This window comes from Prionailurus bengalensis, chromosome D4 (assembly GCF_016509475.1).
Source record: "Prionailurus bengalensis isolate Pbe53 chromosome D4, Fcat_Pben_1.1_paternal_pri, whole genome shotgun sequence".
Classification (NCBI taxonomy): domain Eukaryota; kingdom Metazoa; phylum Chordata; class Mammalia; order Carnivora; family Felidae; genus Prionailurus; species Prionailurus bengalensis.
The window spans coordinates 65,754,553-65,782,491 of NC_057359.1; the positions used below are offsets into that span (position 1 = coordinate 65,754,553).

Genomic DNA, 27,939 nt, shown 5'->3' on the forward strand with positions numbered 1-27,939 from the left:
CCTAATAACAGAGTATCAAAATACATGAAACAAAAATTTATAGGAAGGTGAAAAAAAGAAATACACTATTATAGGTAGGTACTTTAATACCACCATTGTTTAGGTAATTGATGATGAAAAATCAGGCAGAAAATCAGTAAGTATACTGTTGACCTGAACCACACTATCAATCAACTTGATCTAATTGACATTTATAGAATACTTCATCCAACAATAACAGAATACACATTCTTCTCAAGTTCAGATGGAATGTTCACCAAGAGAGACTACACTCTGGCTTGTAAAATGCACCTTAACAAATTTAAAAGAAAAGAAATCATACAAATTGTGCTGTCAGACCACAATGGAATTAAACAAGAAATCAGTAACAGAAAGACAGGTGGGCAATTTCCAGATATGTGGCAAATGAGGACCATAAGGGACACAAAACTATAACAAAATCACTCAAAATTTTTACTCACTGTTCCCTTTGTGTGTTGGTGAAGGGAATGCCTTGGAGAAAGACCTGTTCTACTGTTAGATACAAAGAGGAAAAAAGTAATGAATTTTCATTACTCTCCCAGTGAATTAAGAAAATTAAGTTAGAATTCTGTTGTATGTCACTTAGAAGTTGACTTTGTCCACAAATGTAGTCAATCTTTATTATTTGTAGATTCTGTATTTGTGAGTTTGCCTACTGTCTAAAATATGTAACTCCAAAATCAATGTTCACAGTGTTTTCATGGTCATTCATAGATATGGGCAGAGCAGTAGGAAATTTGAGTTACTCAACTCACACATTCTCAGCTAAGGGCAAACAAAATGATGCTCTGCCTTCTTGCTTCAGCTTTCATACTACAAACAAGTTTCCTTTTCACAGTTTATTTAGTGCCATTTTTTGTGCTTTTTGGGGGGCAATTTTGCTTTTTAAAATGACCTCCAAGCATACCACTGAAACAATGTCTAGTTTTCCTAATTGCAAGAAAACTGTAATATGCCTTATGAAGAAAATACATGTGTTAGATTAGCATCATTCAGGCATGAGTTACAATGCTGTCGGCCCTGAGTTCAATGCTAATGAATCAACTATATATATCTTTTTTTAACGTTTTATTTATTTTTGAGATAGGGAGAGACAGAACATGAACAGGGGAGGGTCAGAGAGAGGGAGACACAGAATCTGAAACAGGCTCCAGGCTCTGCGCTGTCAGCACAGTTCCCGACGCGGGGCTTGAACTCATGGACCGCGAGATCATGACCTGAGCCAAAGTTCAACGCTTAACCGACTGAGCCACCCAGGCGCCCCCATATATATCTTTAAACAGACATAAGATTATGTACTATTCTGTTGATAAAAATGTGACTAGAGGCCCAAAGGAATCTAACCCTATATTTCCCATGGGAGAAATGGTTCAAACTTTGCTAATTCAGTGTTTGTGATGACTTTATAAACCATAAGTACCTCAAATAATGAGAGTTGACTGTAAGTACAAGTTTTGATATCTACTCTATAGTAGACACTGAACTTTGTGTTATTCAACAAATACATATGAGTTCGTTCAATGTTCCAGACTTGTTCTAAGTAATGAGGGGACAGTAGTGTAGTAAACCAAAGACCTCAGCCTTCTTTATTTATGGAGCTTATATTCTAGTAAAGCAGAGAGGAAATAGACATATAAATGTATAATATGTTCATTATGGTAAGTGCTATGAAGTAAGCTTCCATGCTCTAGAATGTAGATTATGCAAATAAAACTCAGGGAAGCTGAGTTGCTTATGAAAAATCTAAAGTGATGCAAAATTCAAGCTCAGCTCTTGTGGCTTCAAAAACTATGCTGTTTCAATTAATTTACACTTGATCCTTCTCATGAATGTATGTACTAGAGTGCACTTCTTTGTAAGAGAACTGCATCTAGCTCCTGTGAAGAAGACCCTATCTCAAAAGATAATAAATTTATACTTGAGAGCAGTTTTCAACATAGGGACCAATTTTGCCTCCCTACAGAACATTTGATAATCTTGAGACATTTTTGATTGTCCTACTTGGGTAGGGAGTGATTCTGGCATCTAGCGGGGAGAGATCAGGAATAGTACTTAACATTCTACAGAATAGAACAAAGAATTGTCTGGCCAATAGTAGTTAGATGGAGAAACTGGAACTTAGAAAGAGCTAGACAAGCAACACTTTCAAGTGGCTAGCTCATGACTCATGTGGGAAAATAAAAGATCTTATATCTTGCTTTTCTCATGATCAGATTTAATGTGCAGCATCATAGGGGAGAAAAATTTACCACCCTAAAATGTGTCTCTTTGGCATTGGAATTATTTTAGGCTAATTTAAAAAAAAAACCCAGAAAACTAAGTTTTTCTTTTTGGCCTCCTTTCTAATTGCTTGAAAGAATTTAGAGAGAGGACCTATTCCAGGCGGGAGCTATCACCAGGGATAACTATAGTATAATGTGAACTAGTTATGGTAGACAGGGAGGAACCTAGCAAGGCCCATTTTGACCAAGGTCCTCACTATGTCCCATTGTTTCTGGATGGCCCAGCAAACATTTGTTTACCCAACAGTTATTCCTTACATTCTTTCCGTGAATTGCGTTCCTTCATTTTGAAGCCCCAGACTGCTACCCCTATTCCTGAGTCCAGAATAATATACATACCTCATCTTACCTGTTTTTGGAATCTCTGTGTATGTGGATCCCCTGTATGTACATTATTAAATTTGATTTTCTTTTGTTAATGTTTGATGTCTATTTAATTCTTAGACCAGCCAGAAGAAGCTTAAAGGGTAAAATAAAAATTTTACTCCCCAACAGCATTATCCTACCATTGTCAATTTAATATCTTTCTAAATCTAAAATACTCTCACTATAGATGCCAATGTATCCCTTTCCCAACAATCTTCCTTTCCAAGCTGTTTGAGAATCCTCGGTATGTATTTAGGAACTGAGGAGGTAAAAATAAGAAGAAAAGGAAAGGGAGACATTGATGGCAGAATAATGGAGAGATAGATTAAAATATAAACATCAAAAAAGAAACTTGAATGCCTCTCTATTATGGTCTTCCTTCTTCCCTTACCCCTTATGCTTCATTTAGTTCTTCTCTCTTCCTTTCAACAGATAATTATTATTTTCTTCTTTTACTGTGCAAAGCATGATGTGTAGATGAGATTATCTTTTGAGGAAATTTTGTTACTAATAAGTGTTATATTTTACAAAGTACTTTTCACATCTATTATTTCATTTGAATCTTTCTATAAACCTTATTTTATAGACAAGTAAAGACTTTTATAGACAAATAAAGACTCAGGGAACATATGTGAACTTGTCCACAGTAATAGTAGAACAAGAACTCGTCTGTAGTGTTCTTTCATCTAGATAATTCTGACATAGATACGAGGATTATGAGGCTATGGGGTTCTTTATTGCCCTACACTTATCAGAGTATCAGAAATGGTATTTATTTTGGATTAAAACATCACACAAAACATGTTTTAAAAAGGTGAGATACTGTCTTGGGAATATGTAATGAAATCTACTCAAAATAACACTAAAATGAGGGTTCTGTTGAACTGCTATTAGGTATCAAGCACTAACACAAAGTAGCTCATTAAGACCCTCAGATGTCTCATGAGCTAAATTGTTTTTATCCTATATCTGAGAGAAGAAAAAAAATTTTTTGAGTGACCTTCCAGTTGTGTTGCCTGTATTAACTGGTAGTTTTTACGAATTAAAGGTTCCCCCTAATAATACATTTTTATAATTTTGGTCCCAAAATTTTGTACACAAACAACCAAAATGTTGGTTAATCACATTGCAAACATGCTAATAGTTTATTTGCATCTTGCATTTAAAGGGAAAGGGACCACTTTCTGACTAAATAATTTAAATCTAAATATTAATATAAGACAGGTATCTATTCTTTTGAAGAATTTATTCATTAAGAAAACCTATATTCCACTTACTGCTCCTACTCTCTTCTGAGTCAGACCACTCATTACAGTGTTGGCTCTGATTAGAAAATATATTAGAAAATTAAAGATTTCTTGGCAATCTCTAAGTCATGGATCTGAGACCTATCTTATTCAGGGCTTTCATCTTAATTTCACTTGGGACATTTCTGGGAAATATAAGATGCCAATCTCTATGGAAAATTTGGAGCTGTCTCTCCCTAGTCCACAGCAGAATTTGCCTAGTGTTCTAAATTCTGTCTCTAAGGCAAACAAAACAGCAGCTAAGCCTCAGTGAGTGTGGACACCTCCAGATCCTCCAGGAGGTAAATCTGCTAAATAATGTAATTTCTGCTATTTTTGCTTTTCAAGATCAATGAAGACTTAGTGAAAGCATTATATTCGGAAAGCATAGCTTGAAGCCTTATGAGAAAGGATGAGAGTTATGTACACCCTGTGTACTCATTTTCTGATTCTCTTAGGAGCCAAATTTGCTCCCTGTTATTTCTGTCGATTCATGCTTAAATGGCTTATTTCTTGGTTTTTAGTGATTTTTGGTTGTGAACTCATTTAGGGGAAATTTGTCATGAGACATGTAAGTTGTACTCCTACAGGGAGAATGTGTGTTTTCCTCTGCCAGTTGCTTGGCATCACTACCATCTTTAAAATAAATCATCTCTTTGAGGTTTGTAGGAAAACTTATTGTTTGAATTTAGTCTGCAGACATACTTAATTATTTCTTGTTATAAAATCTCAGCTAAAATGTCCTGCTGACTCTCATGGGGGTACTCTTTTTTTTTTTTTTTTTCTAACTCACCTTCTCAGTAAACATGTAGACAGATTTATGCAGAGGCTTCCTATTAGACATTCACCTTTGGACAGAATCCATTCTTTGTCTTCTGTCATCTGTAGCTCTCAGTTTTGACCACCAGAATTGAAACTCAAGGACACCATGGGTACGTATGTGGGGTCAGAACTCACTTCCCTCTCTGGATTCCTATTTTTATTTATTTATTTTGCCTCTCAGAATTTTACTAATTTCCTCAACTTAGATGTATTTATGGTTATATATTAGATATATCAACTTAGATATACTTATGGTCAGCTATATTTACAATTAATGGCTTACATTATTTTATTATTCTTAGTGAGACAGTTTTTCAAGGTTCACAATACTGCCAGAAATGATTACTCTCTAAGATTTTATAAAAGTCTAAAATACTTCTAAACATTTTCATTTAACAATAGATTCAGCCGTATTCTCATATTAGTACTTATGAGTTTAACTTTTTTAAATGGCTACATAATACTATGGATAAAACAGTATTTATTTAACAACTTTCCTATTAATGGATATTTGTTATTTTTAGTTTTTGTTATTGGTCAACATGTATATATTTGCAGATTGTATATCTAGATTAAATCTCTAGTTATAATTGCCATTAAAAAATATAATACTTAAATTTTGATATTTATTTCCAACTTGCTTTTCAGCATGCAACAATTTGAGTGAGAAAGAAAAAGTCAGTGTGCCTTAATCCTCATTGCCTTTCCATGTTGGGTTTTATTGAGCATATTATTACTAATTTCAAGGAATAGTTTGTTTCTTAACCTTGTTCTAGAATTTATTCCATGGAGAGACAAACCATATTACAGAAATATTTTTAATAGGCATTTTTCATGCCAAATGAGGAATTGATTTGAACCAATTTTTCTCATATACAACTGAAATATAATCTTTTCAGGACAATGCCATTTGATTTCTCATCTGACTGTGATTGTCCTAACTGCTTGGAGAGTACTCAGAATGAGTCTGATTGGAATCCTTGTTTCAGCAAGAGTAGTAATGACTCTTTTTACTCAAGATCAAGAAAAAAATCCGTGTTTTGTTCTGGTGTGCATTGCTTTGCTTCTCAGTGTTGTTCCACCAGGCCAGAGAATGACACCAAAGACTCAGGGTTTCTTCCCTCAGAGGAGGAAAGCTCTGTGGAGTCTTCTCAAAGCAATCATCTCGGTCTGAACCCTGAGGGCATTACAAGGAAAATCAGACCATTCAGAGAATTGACTGTCCAAGAATTACTGAGGGAGTTTGGGGATAGCGGGAAGTTCCAGCCAAACTCCATGTCCTTAGGCCACTTTAGAGATCAAGTGGTAATGAAGTTCAGAAGAGCTTTGTATTATTCTGGAATTTGGGTGACACATGTCCAAGGCCACAGACTTGAAAAGCACTTATCAGCTAATTATTTCAAGAGAAACCCTGGTTGTCTACACCGACTGGTCCCCTGGCTGAAACGGGAATTAACAGCTGTTTATGGAGACTATGGCTATACAGTGAAGAATATTCTAGCCACCATTCTCCAACACATGACAGAATATGATCTGGACAGTGAGTCTTTCATTCATCTCCTGGAACCTTATCTACAACAACACACCCACCATTTCCTGCATGAGTTTATCAGTTTTGTTCATTCACCTTATAACATGGAGACCTATGACCAACGAGCCATCTATCAATGTCCTTCTGTTTCACCAAGGGTAAATAAGAAGTCCATAGCATCAGCTTCTGTTTTGCCTTTGTCTAAGGATCAGGCTCTACTGGCATCTCAACATAGAAACACCCGGGGCCAATGGAATAATGAGCAGAAGCCTCTGTCAGGCTTGAGACAGTTTCCAAATGGTAACTCTTCCTTGAAGAAATCAGAAATCCCACTACTCCATCAAAAAACAGCAAGCAAAATCCATGCTTGGGTTGAAGACAAACCAGAATCAGGTGATCACAAAGGTACAACTTCTACTAACAATATAATCTTGGATTGCCCTACACCAAGGGAAAGGGGCCCAGGCTTACTGAATTGCAAAAAAAAAGTTCAAGAGAGGAAAATGGAAGGGATAAAGTTGCTTTCTGGTAATGTCCAGGATCTGGGAAAGAGTGACACAACCGCACATACCTTCAGTTCCCTGGAAATTTTTAATCAGGGGCAGTCATGTCAGTGCAGTCTAAAAGAAGGAAGGATTTTGAGCCCGGACCAGCAGATCAATTTCCAGGAAAAAGAAGCAGAAAAGAATAAACACTCAGATTCACCACCAAAGATTTTTCAAAGAAGATTGCCCAGAGAAAGATCCTTGTTATGTTACAAATCCAGAAAAAGGGACCCCTCTTGGAGTTGCATTTCAGAAACTGCCCTTTCTTCTAAGAGAAATAGTAGGAAGCTGAGATCTTTCAAAAAGAAGAGGTTGAAGGGCAAACAGTCCTCCCAATTTACAGAAGCTGGTTCACATTTCAGTAGAAGAGTCCAAAGACAATCACAGTCCAATACTCACAGATCCAAATCTTGGTGTGTTGGGCTTACAAAGAGATCTTTAAGCAGAGAATCAAGTAATCCCTCTCTGAAAGGAAGTAACAGAAGTGAATGCTTCACTCAAAATATATGCTGTGTGTGCTCAAAAGTGAAGAATGTGCATAGTTATGAATCAAACTATGGGAGAGCATCTTCAACCACAGTTCAACATGTGAAATTTCCTTCAACTGCTGGGAAGAGACCCAAGTGTTCTTCTAAATGTGAGAGTACTTCTGAAGCTGAAAGCCCCTGTAACAGTTTCATATGCCTACAGATTGAGAAACACAGGTCTCCAAGTAAACAAGAGATGAAGCAAAAAACTGCATTTCCTAGAGCTGGCAAAACTAGAGCAGTTACACACAGAAAAAACAAATGCCAGTGTCCAGATATAAGAACCACAAAGGAAGTCAGTGAAGTGAGGGATCTGAATGATATAAGGCAAAGGAGTAGTCCTTCTGAGTGTGCACCTTCTTGCAGGAAGCCAATCCAAAAGAAAAAGAATTCAAGCCTTCAGAAATGTCACCTGGCCATGAATGAACGTAAAGGAGACAAAGTATTAGAAACAGATGGGTGCAAATTGTTTTGAAAGGCAAATCAGTCTATTCAACTAGCCACCAAGAATCTTTGAAAATATGAATATAATCTGGAAAAGATTCTTCCCATCACTTTGTAACTGGAACTAAAAGCCTGATGAATTAAATTTAAGGCTTTCTATAGAGAAAAAATGCATATTATTAAATTGGCCATATATCTAAATATTATTTCAGTCTTTTTTTTTCTCATGAACTGAATTCTTAAAATATTTAGCTTATATTTTAGTTTCCAGATTTAACTATGAAGATTATCTGCCAAAAGCTGCAAACACCACAAAGACTATACTAATGATGGGAGTATATATTACTTAACACAAGGTATGCATGTTAAGTATTACCAAACACAAGTGTTATTTTTTAAAGATACCTATGTATCTTTTTCATTTTTAAAGAAATATATATGTATATATATTTTAAGTGTTACATATACATATATATAACACTTAAAATATATATACATATATATATGTATATATATACATATTCCAAACCTAATGCATTTTGCAATTCATAGAAAATAAGGAGAAATGGTCACTATCTTAAGACACAGTCATTGCCTTCAAGAATCTCACCATCTAGTTATAAAAACAGCTACAAATAAAAAGAAAAAAATAAACATCTTTGGGATACTTGGCACTACCTTCCTATTTTCCTACCCTGAAAACTGTGCCTTCATTATCTTCATTTAAGGCTGCCATATGATGGGTAGCTGATTCCCTACCCATTGTAAACTGGTCCAGTAATGGTAACTATACCAAAGCCAAGCTAATCATAGTATTTTTGCCCCTCTGGCCACACAATTGATGAGTCCAGTGGTGGTCAAGTCATAGTACTCCCTTGAGATTTTTCAATTGGTTCTGATGAAGAGAGTTATTCTTCTCCCCTCCCAGTGGCAGATAGTAAAAGCTTTAAAGCTTGGGTTGCTATTAAGAGCTATATTTCTCAATTTGTGAAGAAAACCAGTTTGAACTAAGAGTAGAAAGCTAACAAAGGAAAGCAAGACAAGTCATGAGGAGAGAGTCTTGGAGTCAGGAACTGGATCTTCTAGAACTTGAGTTGTCCTGTTGTTCTTCACATGATTTTATTTTTTGACCCTCTTTAGGTTTTGTGAATCAATACATTTCCTCTCTGCCTATCTTATTAAACAGAGAGTTCCAGTTACTTGCAATCAAGCAATTCATGGGGAAGTGACAAATGGCAGTCTGGGAGCAACGATTCCCTTGGGGAGATTTCTGTAGGCTTCTTGGAGAAGTAATATGTAAATACTGTTTTGAAAAATAAGTAGCAGTTTCGCAGGTTAATATGTTGGTAAATGCTATCAAGAAAAATGAGCAACGTAAAAAAAACTAATATAACATTGTGTGTCAACTATACTTTAATTTAAAAAAAAGAAGAAGAAAAATGAGCAACTTGAAAACAAATTAGAGAGATAAAAATTTCCAGCACTCTCCCTCCAGTGTAACTGGGAAATTCTGAGACGGTGAGAAGTGAGGCTGATCCCAGGTTGTAAACAGGAATGAACTCTGGCTTCTCTGGGTCCACAGTAGTTATAAAGCACCTAAATGTAGCACAGGACTCAAACTTCAAATTAAAAAAATAAAATTTTGTGTTAATAACTCCCCTTTATTTTTTATTTATTTTTTTATTTTTTAAATTTTTTTGTTTTTTCAACGTTTATTTATTTTTGGGGCAGAGAGAGACAGAGCATGAACAGGGGAGGGGCAGAGAGAGAGGGAGACACAGAATCGGAAACAGGCTCCAGGCTCTGAGCCATCAGCCCAGAGCCTGACGCGGGGCTTGAACTCCCGGACCGCGAGATCGTGACCTGGCTGAAGTCGGACGCTTAACTGACTGCGCCACCCAGGCGCCCCAACTCCCCTTTAAAAATAATCGAGATGTTCTTGCAGAAATCTTAGAAAATCTGTTTAATGGATATAAATGTGTTCCAGTACATTCAAAATTTATATATATATATATTTAAAATTTATATATATTTATAATTTTATATTTATATATATTTATATTTATATATAATTATACATAATTATATATATGTGTGCATATATATACACACACATACATGTGTGTAACATATATACATATACACACATGCATATATACACACCCTATATCTATATCTATATCTATGTATTTAGAGAGGGAGAGAGAGAGCAAATGTGAGTGAGAAGAGAAGGGTGGGAAGGAGGGAGGAAGGGAGAGAGAGAGAGAGAGAGAGAGAGAGAGACAGAGAGAGAATCTCAAGTAGGCTCTAGTCTCAGCACAGAGCCCAATGTGGGGTTTGATCCCGTGACCCTGGGGCCATGACCTGAACAGAAATCACGAGTCAGACTCTCAACCCCGAGCCACCCAAGCGCCCCTCTTTTTTTTTTTTAAACACACTTACATCAAGTAAGCAGTATACTATAAACAATGAGCTAAACCTTTCATGGTAAAAACTCATGGGAAATATACATAAAGTCCTGAAATTAGTAACAGGAAATCAATTGCAGTGGTTTAAAGTCACTACAACTTAGTAACAGTTTATAAAGGAAAATAAAATTGTTACTGTGGTCAAAAGTGTGCTTATGAGCTAATGACTAGGCTGCGATCAAAGATGTAGAGAATTTCTCCAGGTAGGGAAAGCCAAAATGGATATCAAATACATGAATAGATATTCTCTAGGAAAGTATATTTCTTTGGATTGTTTAGAAAATGAATTTGGCTTTAAGGAGGAAGATGTAGGAAAGTGATTTTTTTTTAATGAAAGAAAGCCTGTCCTATTAGAGGGGTCATATGGTTCCTATCAGGATGGACATATGGTAGATCAAGAGGCCAATGGAGGGAAGGAGCTCTCGTCCTTAGAAGTGTTCATGCTTGGCTGGATCCCAAAAATGTGGGAAATCTGATTGAATGTTTTATAAATTCCCATTTGACTCAAAGATTCCAAGATTAATTAAGGAGTCACAAAAATGTGCTAATGAACCAAAAACATCATACTTATAAAATGTGCAACATCTTTTCTTGAATGGGGAAAAAGAAAAAAAATTCATGATAATACAGTAATAGTAATTAATATTGAAAGTTTAGTATTTGTGACACATACATAAACTCTATCAGGTATTATTTGTATCTTCATTTTATGGATGAAGGAAACTGAGGTTTATTGATGCTACTTGCTGGAGGACTCAAATCCAGTAAGTGCTTCAGTCTGGATTGAAACCCAGATGGCCTTACCTTCAGAGTTACTGATCTTAAAACCAACTTTACCTTGTTTACTTTTTTGTTGTTGTGGTCTTTTTCAGTTATCACCTGTCTTTCACACTTTGGTGAACACATTCACAAACACTGTTGTTTTACCTTTACAACAAGTGAATAAATTTGGTTTAATTATGCCTATGTTTTCAATGAAGAAAAAAAGTTTCAAAGTTTTATCATAACAAGCAACAGAGCTGAGAGCCAAACTATAGGTTTAACTGCCCATGCTTTGTGTTTATATAGCCTGTCATGCTTGACTGAGCCTTTCAAATCTAACTCAAATGTACCTATGACCCTTAATCCCTACTCCTCTCTGCTACTGAGTGCACTTTTTCATTCAAAATCCAGAATACCAATATAATCGTGCAGAGTGAGGCACTAAGGGTTCACTTTACTTATTTGTAAGGATAAAAGGCAATTCCTCTTTTCCAAGTTCGCCCTGAATTGTCCTTTTGATGCTAATGGGGTTCATCTCAGCCAGCAAGGAGAAGGCAGGTGAATGATTTTCAATACACATGCTTCAGTTCACACGGTATCTTCTATAGCATGTGGGTCAGTTGAATCTCTGAAGCCCAGGGCCAGTTTTCATCTCTGTCCTTGACTCTAATGTTCTTTGGTCTGACACTTCTTTAGGTACATTTCATCTATCTAATGAGAAGCAGGTAAGGAGAAATGAGGTGTCTGAAGATACTTGAGAGTCACTGTCATGTGTGAATATTTAAAAAAAATGGGTTAATGCTTATATCTTTCTATTATGCATATTTTAATTAATGTATATTGATCAAGCCTCACAGCAACTGCTTAGGAAAGACTTTTTCATTTGTGCTCACTGGAACCATTAGTATAACTTCCTAACTGGTTTCCCTGCTTCTGTGCACGCTGTCTCTCTAGATCATCATCCACACTGCTACAGTTATTCTAATATACAAATTTATTTGTTTCATTTTCCTGCCTAAAATTCTTCAGGGGTTCCCTATTTCAGAGAGGATAAAGTCCAAATTCTTTACTTTTGCATACCCTTTACCCTTTGGCCTCAACCCATTCCTATATCTTTCTGTCCTAAAAGACAAAACACACAAACACATACATACATATTATGTACAAGGACATATATGCACATCCTTATATCTACATACATCATCTCTTAGCAATAAAATAGATGGTAACCTCCCTGCCTTATACAAATGCACTCCCTTCACAACACTTATTCCAGTGTCTTGCATATAATAGGTGTTCAATACACATTTTTCCTATAATTGGTCTGGTACTATTGAGCTGTGTGATCTTGGATAAGTTAGTTAACTTCTCTGCAATTCGGTTTCCAACTTTAGTTAAATGATACTAATTCAATCGCTTTTTGAATCACTGATCTGATGTTCCATACAATGATGTCACTGCAATACATCTGAAACTTTTTCTTACTTCTTTATTGTCAGTGGTTTTGACTGGACTCCTCTTTCACATTCACCTAGCCTTCTTTGTCACATTATTGTGGTCCATGGTGGATTGTAAGTTGTTTACTGGATTATAATATAATTTGGACCTACAACATTCAGCTAGAGGATTTCCTAGATTTCTTTCCATTTCTAACCTATTAATCTTGATTTTTGGATTTAAGTTAAACAGTCATTTCAAAGTGAGCTACTAATATTATACAGAGAAATACAACAAATTTTATCACATTGTTTAAGTGACCCAAAGTAAAATTTTAGGACACTGGTTAGAAATTCTGCCATGTGCAGATTTATTTCATTGATATATCATTTATTATTGTATAAAGCATCTGAACACAGGTAGCTTCAACAGTTTTAGTAATGTGCAACTATAACGCTGTTTAGGGAGTTGGCAGGCATATTTTTTATGTTAGGTTTCAGAACAAGCAAATATATTATAAATGTTACTTTTATATACCAACTACTAGACAAAAACATTTTGAAATATAAAGATTCTGCATATATACTTACTTATCGAGAACTCAGAAGAATAAGGTGCTATGCTTCAGCAGAAATATAGTGCTTGGATGTTAAAACAAGCAAAGAACAGACACAACAGCCTAATTGCTGAAGCAAGGCAATCATCAATTTCTCCCCTGCTTCACTATTTAATGCTTTCTCAATTTCTACTGTCTACTGCATCATGTTCTTTGCTTTTTCTTTTTCAAATGTGATCCAAAGTCCCAAGATGCAATGATACCAGTAGAATGCTGGTTCGGCAGTTAGGCCAAGCCACTGTCTTCTTCATGAGTTCTTAGCTTAGAATATTCTTTGTTTCACTGTTTTCTTAGACAATACTTACTTTCTAGAATCCATTCAAGGGATACTTCTTTGAAGCCTAACTTGATTATTTCCCCAAATATCAAGCTATTACAAATGAACAATTTCCTTTGTATCCCCATACAAACTTCTATTGGAACATCAAAAAGACTTATTTTGACTTTTTATCATGCATGTCTGGGTCCACCCCACCCCCTTCCCCTGACCCAAGAAAGAGACCTTCTTCAAGAAAAGAAGCAGCATGGCACGTAACGGGTACTTAATGAGTGCTAAATGAATGAATTAATGATAAAGGGCACAAAACAAAGTTTTAAGTAGGTCATTGGTTGTAAGAGCCATCTTGAGGAAACAGTGACTCAAAAAGGATCCCTACCATGAAGTCCAGTGTGATCTATTCTAATCACTTTTCTCTATTAAACCTAAAAGTTAGTCAACTGTGCCCAACCAAGGAGACTCTAAAGGATGCCCTTATGTAATCATGGTGTATTAATATGAAATTCTCTATGTACTGTATTAAAATGACACTTTCAGGGGCACCTGGGTGGCTCAATCAGTTAGGTGTACAACTCTTGGTTTTGGCTCATGATTCGTGAGATTGAGCCCTGCATTGGACTCTGCTCTGACAGCATGGAGCCTGCTTGAGATTTTCCCTCTCTCCCTCTCTCTCTCTCTGCCGCTCCCCTACTTGTGCTCTCTCTCTTGCAAAATAAATAAACTTTAAAAAATGACACTTGTTACTTGATAGAAATTCAGAGTCTCAGCCTCCAACTTGAATCTGAATCTGCATTTTAATATTATCCTCAGTGATTAATATGTATATTAGTTTGAGAAACATTTCTTGAAAATAACAGTTGTAGGGCTGAACTCCATCTGGAAATTATGATTTTACCCAAACTTTTAAAAGAGAGAGGGAGACACACACAGAGAAAGACTATGTGACTTTAGCATTACATGTATAACAAGCAGATGGACCATTCTATACAGGGAACATACGTGAATGTAAATTCACAGGCAGAAATGCATTGGTAGAATATGTTTATGAACTCCATTAGTCTCAAACTCTAATCAAAGAAAGCTTTAAGAAACACAAATTTAACTAGAGCACATTGATTTAACAAAATGAAATGATTTTGAAATCATTTTAGGAGGCACTATAGCATCATGGCAAAAAGCATAGACTCCAGGGTCAGGCTGTCTGGATTCAAATCCTTGTTCTATACTTACTAGCTGTGTGAACTCGGGCAAGTTATTTAAAACATCTGTTCCTCAACTTCATCATATATAAATGAGGATAATAGTACCTAGTTCAAAGGGTTGTTATGAGGAGTCAATTTTTGTAAGGTGCTTGAAACAATACCTGGCAATAATGCCATATAAATATAAAACTTATATATATTTGCTGTTTGCTAATATTTATTATCATTATTGTTGTTAAAAACTTGGCATATGAAATGACACAGGTTGGTGTGGACACAAGAATTGAAGAGGCAGAGAATAGAGGAAGGCAAATGGGCAATTGTGATGTGATGAGCATCACTGGGGTTTAGAGCATGAGTAATCAGGAAGTAGGAGACAATCAGGAGGGTCAGGCTACCAAAAAGGGAACAGAAAGGCAGAGGAGAAAACTATCAATTATTGAGTACATACAATGTGCTGGGGACAGTTTCAGAAGCCTTCATAAATATTAGCTGGTTTAATCCTCAATTCACTGATGGGATCTTTCTTCTACCCTATACTACATAATGTGGAAACTAATGCAGGAAAGCTAAATTAATTATTTGTGATTTTAAAAAGTAGATGATCATAGAGTTTGATTGAACACAGGGCTGAACACAGGGCTGTTTAGATTTAACAATTCCTACACCACTTGTTCAATCAGTAGGAAATGGACTAATTCTTTCCAGCATGATCTAAGCTCTTTTAACGGTGATGATGATAATAATAATGATGACTGATGGTGGTGGTGGTGGCTAACACTAGTGTGGTGCTTACTGTGTGCCAAGAACTATGCTAAACCTATTGTTTGTGTTACCTTTTTTAATTGTACAAAGAACTCTTTGAGGAAGTTATATTATTACAATCCTTATTTTACAGATAAAAAAACTGAGGCACAGAGGACTTAAGGTACTTGCCCAAGGTTATACAGATAATAGTGAGAGAGCTGGCTCTCACTCCAAACAGTATGAAGCCAATGTCCATGCTCTTAACCATCACACTGTACTGTCTCCTGTTAAAACAACAGCAACATGCTGGACAAGGAGCAATGAATTCATATTTTTAAGCACCCGTTGTTCATTAGAACACATGTTCCTATATTTAATTCTCACTACTATGAGGGAGAAGTTTTGATGCGAGACTTTAAGGAAATTGGGAACCAAAGTCTAAAATGCATGATATGAATGGGAGAGACAGATGGCCCTAAAAATAACCATGTTTCAGACAGCAAATAGTTTAGGCTTTGTAGGAATATGGTCTCTGTAACAACTAGTTATCTCTGTCATTGTAGCACGAAAGCAACCAAAGATGTTACATAATTGAAAGAGTGTGGCTAAGTACCAATAAAACTTCATATACAAAAATAGTCGGTGGGCTAGATTTGGCCCAGGGCCCATCATTTTCAGATCCCTATTGCTAATCTTCAAGTAATGAAAACAACGTACCATTTTCCTTTATGGTAACCAGGTAGTACAATCCGTGATTAACATAATATACTATTATTTAGGATTCTGTTTCTCAAGAATTAAAGCAACACTGATGAAACAGAAAGAGATGTTGAATGTAGGATATTAGTGCTACAAAGAGCTGACTCTGTCAATGGTCTATTTTTGGAAAGGCAAAATATTTTAAGGGATGTGGATGCTTTGCTTTATTCTACAAATTATAAGTAAATCATGAACCACTAGAGCCATCCCTAGAGAGAATCTTTAAGCTATGAAAAAAAATTAAAGGTTATTTTTTTCGAAAAATGGCTACCAAAGTGAGGTGTCAGATTGAGATCATAGATTGCGTTCCCCACTTTCCCTTCTCCACTTTTCATCCTATCGGCATTTATAATAACTCCATGATGACAAATTATAGTCATTTCATCTTGAAAGATATATTGCATCCACATGTGGGCCAAGTGATTTAATCTTGATTAGTGCTGTCTGAAGTCTTGTCAGATGGGTTAGCAATTGGTCATGTACTTCATAGCACCGCTATTAAATCTACTGGGAATTAACATGTTAAATCCATAATCATGCTTTATTGCCTGTATAATCCTGGGTTAACTGCAAAACGAAGTTGATTCATTTTTCACATGTTCACCAAAGTGAAGTCATATTTTCCCCTTAACTAGTAATTAACCTTTATGGCTTTATTAACTACTTTATTAAATTTAAATGAAATGTTTATTGGAAAGAGTTCATGGGAAGTGTAAACCACAATGACAGTGTGGCCCTGGTGATGTCCTGTTTCCTGAAACCTCTCTATTAAAAAGGTTCACATTACAAGTAGTTCATTTTTTATCACAAGGTACCAGTGCTTGTAACTTAATAGGCAGTATAATAAAATAAGCAATGGCTTTTGAGTCAGATAGACCTGGGACCAAATTCATATCTAATTGCCTACTAGCTATACGCTCCTAGTTAATTTACCCAAAATCTCTGAGTCTCAGTTTCCTTATATGTAATATATAGTGAAGATAAAGGATATGAATGAAATAGCGGGGAAGATATCAGAGGTACTCAATTTGCAAAAAGTAATTAAAAAATGTTAATGTGTATTTATTTGAGAGAGAGAGAAACAGAGCATGAGCAGGGGTGGGGCAGAGAGAAAGGGAGACACAAAATCCAAAGCAGTCTCCAGACTCCAAGATGTCAGCACAGAGCCTGATGCAGGACTCGAACCCAAATGAACAGGACATCATGACCCGAGCCAAAGCTGGATGTTTAACTGACTGAGCCACCCAGGCGCCCCTGCTAATTTTTAGCCAAGCTCCTATCTTAGGTTGAAACAGGAAGATTTTGGTGTGGCACTCACATAGGAGAGAGAAAAAGCTGCAAAACAAAGGATGGTGTTTATTCCTAACTTCTTCCTATTTTGCCCAGTCCCAAGAACTGGATATGAACCCTACAGAGAGAGAGTCTCTGGTATGGGCTGTTAATATCCTCTATTAGGAGTTTCCAGAACTGCCACTTAGCCTAAATAGTTACCTTGCACAAATCAGAAAAAGGTTGCCCTTGGGGCAGAGACAGCTCTGTGGACACAGGACTTGTCAAAGTTTTGTGTGAAGAAGATAGACTGGGACTCACTGTCTTGATGAGCAGAGCATGGGTTGGATATCAGCTCCCATAGCTTATCACCAGGGCACGCTTTTTCAGACCACAACCCACATATCTGCATGTGTTCCCTGAGCCCCAAACTTTTAACTGGGCATTTGGTTGTCCAGCTGGAGACAAATTTCCCAGCCTCTGCTGTAATAGGAGTAGACACATGAATTAGTTCCAGCTAATGGGATATATGCAGCTGTGATGTCCATAATATAACCTCCAGTCACTTTCTTAAGCAAAGCTTCTTATTTTGGATACTCTCTTCCTTTTTCCTTTGTCTGGGAAATGGCAATGATTGGATGGCCACCTCAGATATAAAGATCAAAGTCATGTTTTGAGGATGGCAGAGCTAGTCCCATCAACCTGGGGGGAACAAAGCCACCCTCAGCCCTGGGCTCTTCACTTCTAGAATATACATCAGCAGAAATAAGCTTCTATCATGCAGAAGCCACGATGCATTGGGATTGTTTCGTCCTACCAGTGTACCTTGTACTCTAATATGGGGCTTTTCTTTTTTATTTCTTTTCACTTTTTTATATTAGTTTTATGCATAATAGCAAAAAAACTGGGAATAGCCCAGGTGTCTAATTAAGAACTGACAAAGACACACAACAATGGGATCATGGAATACTCCTAACAATGAAAGAGAACAAACTACTTTCTTTCTCTGTTTATGAATCTTATAGACATAAGGTTGGGTGAAAGAAGCCAGACACAAAAGAGAAATACTGTATTTTTTCATGTGTATGAAATTCTAAGCCAGGAAAACCTAATATAAAGTGAAGGAAATCAGACTAGTTGTTATATTGAGGGAGAATTACTGGGAAGGGAATGAAGGAACTTTTGGAGGTGATCCCACTGTTCTATTTGCATTTGCCAAAGTTCATTGAACTCTATACTGAAAATGAGTACATTTATTGTATATAAAATATATCTCAATAAAAAACTTTCTGGCAAAAACTGTTTTCAAACATAATTGTTGACATTTTGATTTCTCACAAATTCTTATTGGTTAGAGAAAAAATTTTGTTAATTCTTTTTTTCCCTGAAATTGAATCTCTGCACCACACATCCTTATCTCTCCAAGCAGGAAGGCCTGGTGTCTACTTTGGTGCTACATGAGGTCAGGAATAACTCTTGCTGGAGCTCAATGAAGAGTTCCAAAGTGTTTAATGAAGAATAACTTTGGGGGTGTGGGGGTGCATTTTAAAATTCAATTTGTTTATATATTATTTGTTTAAAAACATGCGCCTGTCATTTCTCAGTGCCACTGCCCTCGTCCACCCCTAGGCTACCTGAGACCATCACCTCTGAGACCCCATCACATGGCCTCCCTCTCAGCTACTCATTTCTGGAGAGATGACCATGCAACCATATCTCACTGAACGATGACTGAGATTTAGCTAGGTGCCCCACAGGTCTCGCTCAGCACCCTCAATTATCACTTCCTCTATGCCAACTTGGGGTTTTAGACCAGAGTTGAAGGAGTTATTTTTGTGAGGGAGTCTGATTTCCAGCGACACAAGTAATGTTGCTTTGTTCCCATGTGAAAAGACATGATGTTGTATGCAGAGGAGCATATGGCAGTACTTTGGCACGAGTGGCAGTACCCAGGAAGGCTCCAACAGAGCAATGATGGAGACTGGGAGGCATGATAGGAGGTGGCAGACGCCCAGAACACTCAGCAATGTAGTGGTTCTGCTCAACCAAATTGGCACACAGGAGATCTACCTATTGACCCTCATTACACTTGAGTGAGAGAAATGTGGCAGGTGGCGAAGATCTGCATGAGTAGATGATAGGAAAGACATATTTTGTGTTATGATTGCTACTCTGACTTCATGTATACTCATGGGCTAATAAGACCTTGAGTTAATCTGGGTCCAATGAGAAAAATAGAAACCACACTGTGTATTTCGAATAGAGGTACTTTGACAGAGAGTACATGTTTCCAAAGTGCTTGAAGAGTTGAGAAAGTAAAAGGGAAGAGGAAGTAATACTGAGATTAGAAACTATGGGAAGTTCCTAGGACTGTAAGAACAGAAACGAGGTAGTGTTAATGAAGCCAGGAGAGCATTCACTACTGACGGTGGTGGAGCTGGCTACAGCTGAACTTCTCCCAGAGTTCACAGCTTCCTGCTGCTGCAAGGGGTGGGAGAGAGGGTGAGAGGGAGGACAAAGAGGAGAAGGAGAAGAAAGGAGGGGGAACTTAAGAAGTTAAAATTCGGTGTTAGAACTACATATTAATTTCATAAATATTCATTTTATTCATATTACTGTGGCAGAATTGCGGGTGAGAGAAAGAAGGCAGGGGAAACCAGCAGATTGGAGGTGCACTATCTACACAGTCTCTAGAAAAATGCTGGGCAGACAATGAGACTCCAATTTGTATATGGGGTTCTGGAAATTGAATATACACTTTTCTGTTTCTTTAGCTTCTAATATTATCTCCTATCTCCCTCTTCAATACACAAGTGTAAGTTCATGCCTTACATGAACAATTTTTTTTGAGCAGCTAATATCATTGTGTACCTGAAATACACTCCCTTTGCTTCACATTTTGTAAATTTTTCATAGCATGAAGAAGTTTATTTCATTGCAAATGATGAAACACTGAATTAAACATAAGCTTGAATGCTGAAGGAAGAATAGAAGCTTGTCAAAATTTTGCCTGCTCTTGGTTAAATTTAAATAAGATTTGCTGGCTTTCAGAGATGGACACTTAAGGTTTATCAGCGAATCATTTTAACAGATAAGTGATGTATATATTCAAAGAAATAGTTTTAAGTGTACTAATATTTTTGTTGGGACATTAATACCTATTTACTGCCTTTTTCAAATCCTTCAGTTTGTTTCTAAGTAGTCATTCTATTTCAGGTTTTCATGCCCGAGGTGCACAAATTTTACCTCTACTCTTAGCAGCGACCCATATCCCCAACTCCTAACTGTACAGATGACTAAGGAATCTTGTGTATTGGGATTGCAATGACTATTTAACTATGTGTCAGATTAGGCCCACAAGATCCAGTGACCCTATTACTGTCTCCTCATTCAAATGATGGAGCTTCATTTGTCACATCAATTCAAAGTGATGCCTCTTTACACCTGACTGGTTTTCCTTGGGTCAATATTACTGACAAATGACTATCTCCTTCAATACCAACCGGTGATAACTCTTCATGTGCCTTATACTTGCAAAAGATTAATTTAAACTTCCAGTGCACTTGCAAACCAAGAGAAGTCATGCCAAGGAATATTTCTAAGTTTCTTGAGGGCCCAGTACTGTGCTACATAGAAAACATACAAACTGTGTAAAATAACAGCTCCATTCTTTGAAAGCCTGGCAATGGGCTAAATATTTTACATACATTATTTCGGATAGTCGTCTCAATCATGCCGAAAGGTATTTTCATGCCTATTTCATAATTTGGCAGTAGAGCTGGGATTTAGACTTATTCCTTCCTGTCTGATCTCAATACCTTTGCTGCTAGCACCTGGCATAATCTTAGACAGCCTCCCTACCTTTCAGGGTTGGCCATATCTTTTCGGGGACAAAAGGAAGACCCACGTGGTTATCTTATTGATAATACATTTCTTATCCACCTCTCTATGCCCATACACAAGTTTTACTGGGCATATCTTGTCTAAGCAAATACACAATCAGCAAAGCAATCAACCTCTACCTGCTTACATGGGTCTGCCATTTCTAGTGTTTTCCATGTCTCTCTAACCTCACCTCATGGCTTTTTCCTCATATATGCATTGCATGCCCTCTAGACCCTTACCCTGCAATAGTTCCTTGACACCAGATCAGCCTTCCCTGGGAGAGGGATCAGCCAGTTAGGCTTCAAGTACACTTGACCACTTCTCTGTCTCAGATTGGTGTCTCTGGGACCCGTCTTCCCTTACTCCTCTAACGCCATGGTTCTCAGCTTTCCTTCCTTCCTTGTTCTTTTTTTTTTTTTCTGTTATGCTGCTGTGAACTGCCTTACCCTATGAAGTGAGATCTAGTATCCCAAGCTCCCCTCTTCTCATGCTACTCACAAAAGTAAACCACCAGGACTTTATGTGTGTATTTTAGAGTTTATTAAAAACTTTAATTATGAAAACACATACAGAAAAAGATAAAAATAAACAAGGGAACTACAGAAGTTTTAAAAGCCTATTATTTTCCTGATTCAGTTGGAAAGCATTCACCTTAAAATCTCTGTGCTCCACCCTGACTAAATAGCTGATGACCAGCCACTGTCAACATGAGACTGTCAAAGGCCTTACACACTATGTTCCCCAAAGGCATGTCTGATGCCATCTCCTTGGACTCTCACTTGCTCATCTCATGCTCCAGCCACAGAGCACTGTGGTTCACACCCCTTTACACCTACCTCCTCTGCACCTGTTATTGCCACTGCCAGGAAGGACTTCCCTACCCAGCTCGCATGAAATGTCATTTTCCTTCAAAAATCAACTCCTATTTCATTTCTCCTTGAAACATTCCCTGATTCCCTCAGGCTTCATAAATGGCTCTTTCCATTGTGCTCTGCCTGACAGTGCTTCATGTCTGACTCTTTTACAAGCCCCTGTCTCATTACATTATAATCATGTTTATGTGCTTGTGTCTCCTGCTTGAATGAGATGTTCTTAATGTCAGGGACCATGTTTTGTTTACCCCTGTATCCCCGTGGAGCTTCCAGCAAGTACCTAAATCTTAGAAAGTACCCCCCAAATTTGTTGAATACATGAATAAATAAATGCATGGATAAATGAATATGCTTGAGATGAGGGCAAGTGATTGTCACAACCATGTCACACATCCCAAGGCCAGGAAGGTGAATGACAGTTATAAAAACTCTCCTGTTTATAATGTCCCTATGCACATCATATTGCTACAGGAGCCTGGCATTTTATACCACTTTTTTTTCTTTACCTGAGGATGTAGAAGAATTGTTCTTCCCTATCAGGGAGAGGCAGTGTGTCAATCTGATGTGTGTTCTGTAGCAGAGCAATACCCTCTACGAAGTGATTGCCTGTCAGCTGATGACACATTATGGCAGGTGTCACCACAAGCCAGCCCTATATGGCACATAGGAGAGTTAATGAAGGAGTGGAGAGGACTTCTCAAATGATTCAGACAGCATGGCTGGCAGTTGGGGGATGGGAAGAAGAAACAGCTTCCCTCTGAAGCACGTGAAAAGAGCTCCACCTCCAGCCTTGGAAGGGGACAAAGTTACGAGAAAAGTGTGCTGGCCGTACCTTCTTGGGCAGCTATAGGCTCTTCTATACGGTACTTGTCCTCTTTTTCCCCATATTCTGAAACAAGGAGCCACAGTATTCCTAGAGATGATCTTAGTATAAGGACCATCAAAGACAGGTGACTGTCCTTACCTGTTTTAGAGAAGATGTGGTATGTGAAGGAAAGACGGAGACTAATCCTTTGAGGTATATTTTGTCTAAGAGAGGACTCTCTCTTCTTCTGCTTCTGTATCTTCAGGTGATATCTCATATCTGGAAAAAAAAGTTGTTTAATTATCAGAATTGAACATTTAAACCTATATGTGGTATTGTGGCAGAATAAGATATAGGCCTTACTCTCAAGGAGATTATAGTCAATGGAGAAACACACAAGTTAATCAATGATCACACTGTGGTAACTGTGATTTATTAAAAATAACAAGACACAATAAGAAATCCTAAATTAGAAGGATTCCTAAGTCATATTCTGTGGTTAAGGCAAAGCATCTAGGGGGAGTCAGGACCTGAGCTGAGTATTAAAAACCATCAATAGTTAGATAGGTTGAAAAGAGTAAAAGAAGCTTTCAGTTCAAGTGAATGAGTTATCTGAAGACATGGGAAACATGATACCTCCTTTGGGAATTATTACTTGACATGACTGGCACAAGGCTGGGAAGTAGAGAATGGGAAATGATGCAAGAGAGTTCAGACAAAATTGTGATGGGTTTTGTGAGTAATGTTGAGAATCTTGGACTTTAAGACCTTAGGAGAGGGGCGCCTGGGTGGCGCAGTTGGTTAAGCTTCCGACTTCAGCCAGGTCACGATCTCGCGGTCCGGGAGTTCGAGCCCCGCGTCGGGCTCTGGGCTGATGACTCAGAGCCTGGAGCCTGTTTCCGATTCTGTGTCTCCCTCTTTCTCTGCCCCTCCCCCGTTCATGCTCTGTCTCTCTCTGTCCCGCAAATAAATAAACGTTGAAAAAAAAAAAAAAAGACCTTAGGAGAATGGCTGAGGGCCATAGCCCAACTGTCCAGCTCAATTAAAGGGAGTGTGGCCATAAAGAATAACTGAGTGAATGGAGATGCTTGTCTCCAAGTTGCTTCTCAACATGGAATTCAAAGGGGTGACTTTCCTGGCAATTCTGATATGGGAAATCAGCAGCTTATGTACCATGAGACCAAGTGCCCCAGCTGACCAGATACTGACACAGTGATGTTGGACAGATTACAATTGATTTCCAACCCTTTTAATCAAATCAGTACACTTTCATGAGGATTACAATTGACTTCCAACCCTTACAATCAAGTCAATTTGCTTCCATGAGCCTCCATTTTTTTTTAACTTGAAAAGTAGGTATGGCAACTATTTATCCCACAACTTTTGGGGAGTATTAAGTAAAATACCACTAGAAAAGCGAAAGGTGTCTAACATAACATCTGACACATACTTGATGCTCAACAAATTGTTAAACTTAAATTGTAACATATATATTAGAACTCTACACCAACACTCCCCAATTGGAAATTTTGTGATGATGGAAATATTTTATATCTGTGGTCTCTAATGCTAGAAGCACTTATAATATGTGGCTATTAAGCACTTGAAATCTGGCTAGTGCAACTGCAGTAATAAATTATTAATTTTATTTTATTTTAATTAATTTAAATTTAAGTAGCCACATGTGGCAAATGGCTAGCATTTTGAACATCACAGCTTTATTTCCATAAATTTTTCACGTAATTAAAATGTTTTGTACAAACATACAAAAAAAACATAAGGTTGGCAATTTCCAATTTTCATAACACCCTTAAGATAATATATAGAAATTAGTATTCTACTCTATTTGCCACTCTGCATTTTGAAATCTCTTGAATAGAAATAAAATATTTTTTCATGGCAATAATTTTGATTTGACAACATGCTTAGACACATGTTATAAAGTAAATGAATGACATATTGATTTCAAAAAATACATAACAGCATATATAATGTGATCCCATTTATTTTGGAAAGATATACATCAAAATTTTAACAATCTATCACAGAAATGTAAGATTATATGTGATTTGTGTTATCTCTTCTATGAATGCTTTATATTTTTTGAATCTTTTTAAATGAACAGGTGTTAATTTGATAATTTTAACTGTTTTATTTGTGTTATGAAAATAAAAATGCATTCACCAAAAAGATTCTGGAAAATAAGAACAAACCCCAATCCACAGGAACACCACCTCCATTTATGTCTCCATTCAAGGCATTTATTTTGTCTTTCTATCATGAGTAGAGCATCACCCCATCCTGATATAAAGTTAGGGAGAAAGGAGTTAAAGCAACTAGCCTGAGATCCATTCACTGCCTTTGCCAAGAGTGTGCTACTGGGTAAAAGTTAAGAGTGAAGGAAACCCAGTCTAATCTTCTTGTCAGTGTGATAATTAGACCTCTTGTAAATGATAAAATGATATTTTCTAGTGAGAGTCCTTTACTATTGAATGTTTTTAACAGGAGGTGTCTGGTCATGTACTGCTTAAAGAAATTAAGCTCATAAGCTTAAAGAAATTAAGCTTAAATCACTCATTAAGATCTGTGATTTTAGAATGTATGATTCCTGCAAAATGGTGAAACATTGAAAGGAAACCCTTGACTAATTAGTCAAGAAAGTGGCTTTTTCCCAACATCACTCATCAGCAAAAGTTAATTAAACTTCCAGGCTCTGTCCATTGTTCTGGTTATTCAGAAGTCAAGACACAATTGCTGTCCTCAGAGTGCTCATACTCTAAAAGGACTCAAATAAATAATACAGTGTAGTCAGTGCTAAGATATAAACCAGGGTGCTATGTTAGTACATATAAGAGGAGAACACCTAGGCTGAAAGAATTATGGAAAGTTTTCTTGAAGAGGTGGTATCATAGAGGGAACATTGAGGTTAGCTTGGAAAATGGCCATTGAGTGTTCTGGTGGTTCTAAAAAGATTGATAGCAGAAAAGCATAAATATATGACAAAGCATGCCATATGGATAAACTAAAAGTAGGCCAGGATGCTTATGGTCTTGTTCATAAGGAGAAGGATATCAATGATGAGCAATGATCAGGAAAAGTAGAAAGGGACATATTGTACTTTCAATGTTACTTAAGGAATTTACCAACTATACTAAAACAAAGGGGAGCACTTTAAGCAAGATTGTGACACAATCACATTAGTATTTTAGAATGATTATTCTAGAAGTAGTGTGGAAAATGGATTAGGAAGAAATAAGGCCAGAGGTTAGAAGGGTTTGTCAATGATCAAGGAATGAAATATGAATCTGAAATAGGCAGATGTTGTGCAAGTGGAGAGATGAAAGTTATTTGAAAGCCATTTAGAAGAGTCAATCTATAAAATTAGATTAAATGTAGGAAGTAAGAGGGAAGGGAAGTGAATGCAGGAAGTAAAAGAGGAAGTGAAGAGGGCAACCAGGTGGATGGATTTACCAAAGATATGACACATTAAAAAAATAATTTAAGGGAAAAAGATGAGTTAATTCAGTTTAGTTTTGGGCTATAGATATTTAATAAGTATAAATTGGGCTATAGATATTTAATAAGTATAAAGATCTGGAGTATAAAGATCTAAGCTAAAGGTATAATCTGGAGGTTAAAACTTGAAGGTGAAAGTTGAATTCTATGGAAGGGTTAAACATTGATCCCATAGGGAAAGAGGGCAAAGTAAAAAAAGGCTGGGTCCAAGAACCAATACTCAGGAAACACAAGAAAGAGGGGCAGATGAAAAGGACCCTACACGGGAGACTAGGAAGCAGCAGCCAGAGCGGTAAAACACAGATGGAGCATTAAAACAGACATCAAGGGAGGAGGGAAAGGAATGATCTTCAGTGTCAAATCCTCCTGAATTGTCAAGTTAAAAAAAATGTCCATTGTTTTTAAAATCAAGGAAATCATTGACAACTTTGACAAGAGCAGGTTAATCAATAATAGCAAGTGAAATCTGGAAGTTTTATTGGAAAATATCTCGAGGAGAGAAGAGGTTTCCTATTACAGTTTCCTGATTCCTATCAGAGTAATTAGGATTTTCTCTCCTGCTCAAAGGGTGTGAGACAGTGTCAAGAAGGTGATAGGTCCTCATTAATCTTTGTTTTCTTATCTTTTGGGAAACAGAATTCTAACTCCATGGTTTTTGGTCTCAGATTTACCATAAGAAGAGCTTAGTTCAAATCCTGGTCCTAACATTTTTAGCTTTGTCACATTGAATGAGTCTCTTAGTTATTTGTTACTTCAAGGAAGGTAGTTGGACCAGCTACAAAGCATCACCTGGTAGCTTCACAGAAATACATACATCCAGGGGTGCCTGAATGGCTCAGTTGGTTAAGTGTCTGAGTGTTGATTTTGGCTCAGGTCATGATCTCACAGTTCATGGGATCTAGCCTGTCATTGAGCTCTGCACTAACAGTGTGGAGCCTGGTTGGGATTCTCTCTCTCTCTCTCTCTCTCTCTCTCTCAATCTGCCTCTCTCCCACTTGCATTCTTTCTATCTGTCTTAAAATAAATAAATAAAAATTAGAAAAAAAAATACATACACCCATGCCACAAGAGCCTGCTGGATCAGAATCTGCATTTTAACAAGATTTTCTGATTCTCATATACATAAAGTTTGGAAAGCATTGAGTTCACTCAATGAACACCAATTTTTCCAACTAATAAAGGGGATATAAAACTGACCCCATAGATTTTTGTAAAGGCCAATTCATAAAGTGAAAATAATACCAATCTGTACTATCCCTTGAGCCTACTGCTCAATGTTATAGAAAAGAAAAAGAAAAAAACCCCCACAAATACTACTTGCATCATTTCTTTCTTAAATCTTGAATTTTTACAAGGTAAAACTGTTTAAATAAGAAGACCATGCACTATTTCTGCTTTGGGGTGAAGTCTATCGATATTACCCCAAGTGGTTGGAATCGATTCTGTCAGTTTCTGTGAGGAGATATTAGGCCATTTGAGGTAGTAGTCTAAGGTTAAATC

General features: G+C 37.0%; 1 protein-coding gene across 2 annotated transcripts; it reads left to right on the plus strand.

Annotated features, from left to right (window-relative positions):
* Positions 1-4,187: 4,187 nt before the first annotated feature.
* LOC122474727 (E3 ubiquitin-protein ligase Topors-like) lies at positions 4,188-8,030 on the plus strand. 2 transcript variants are annotated; one of them, XM_043565799.1, is made up of 3 exons: positions 4,188-4,257; positions 4,757-4,887; positions 5,426-8,030. In XM_043565799.1, the coding sequence occupies exon 3, from the start codon at positions 5,681-5,683 to the stop codon at positions 7,853-7,855; it is 2,175 nt and encodes a 724-aa protein (XP_043421734.1). In that variant the 5' UTR covers positions 4,188-4,257; positions 4,757-4,887; positions 5,426-5,680; the 3' UTR covers positions 7,856-8,030. The 2 variants fall into 2 exon arrangements, with proteins under 2 accessions (XP_043421734.1, XP_043421733.1); XM_043565798.1 differs by lacking the exon at positions 4,757-4,887 and having other exon boundaries at positions 4,195-4,257.
* The last annotated feature ends 19,909 nt before the right edge of the window (positions 8,031-27,939 follow it).

What these genes read in the sequence shown, in the direction of transcription:
- LOC122474727 (XM_043565799.1), top strand. Translation starts at nt 5,681, where the DNA reads ATGCCATTTGATTTCTCATCTGACTGTGATTGTCCTAACTGCTTGGAG.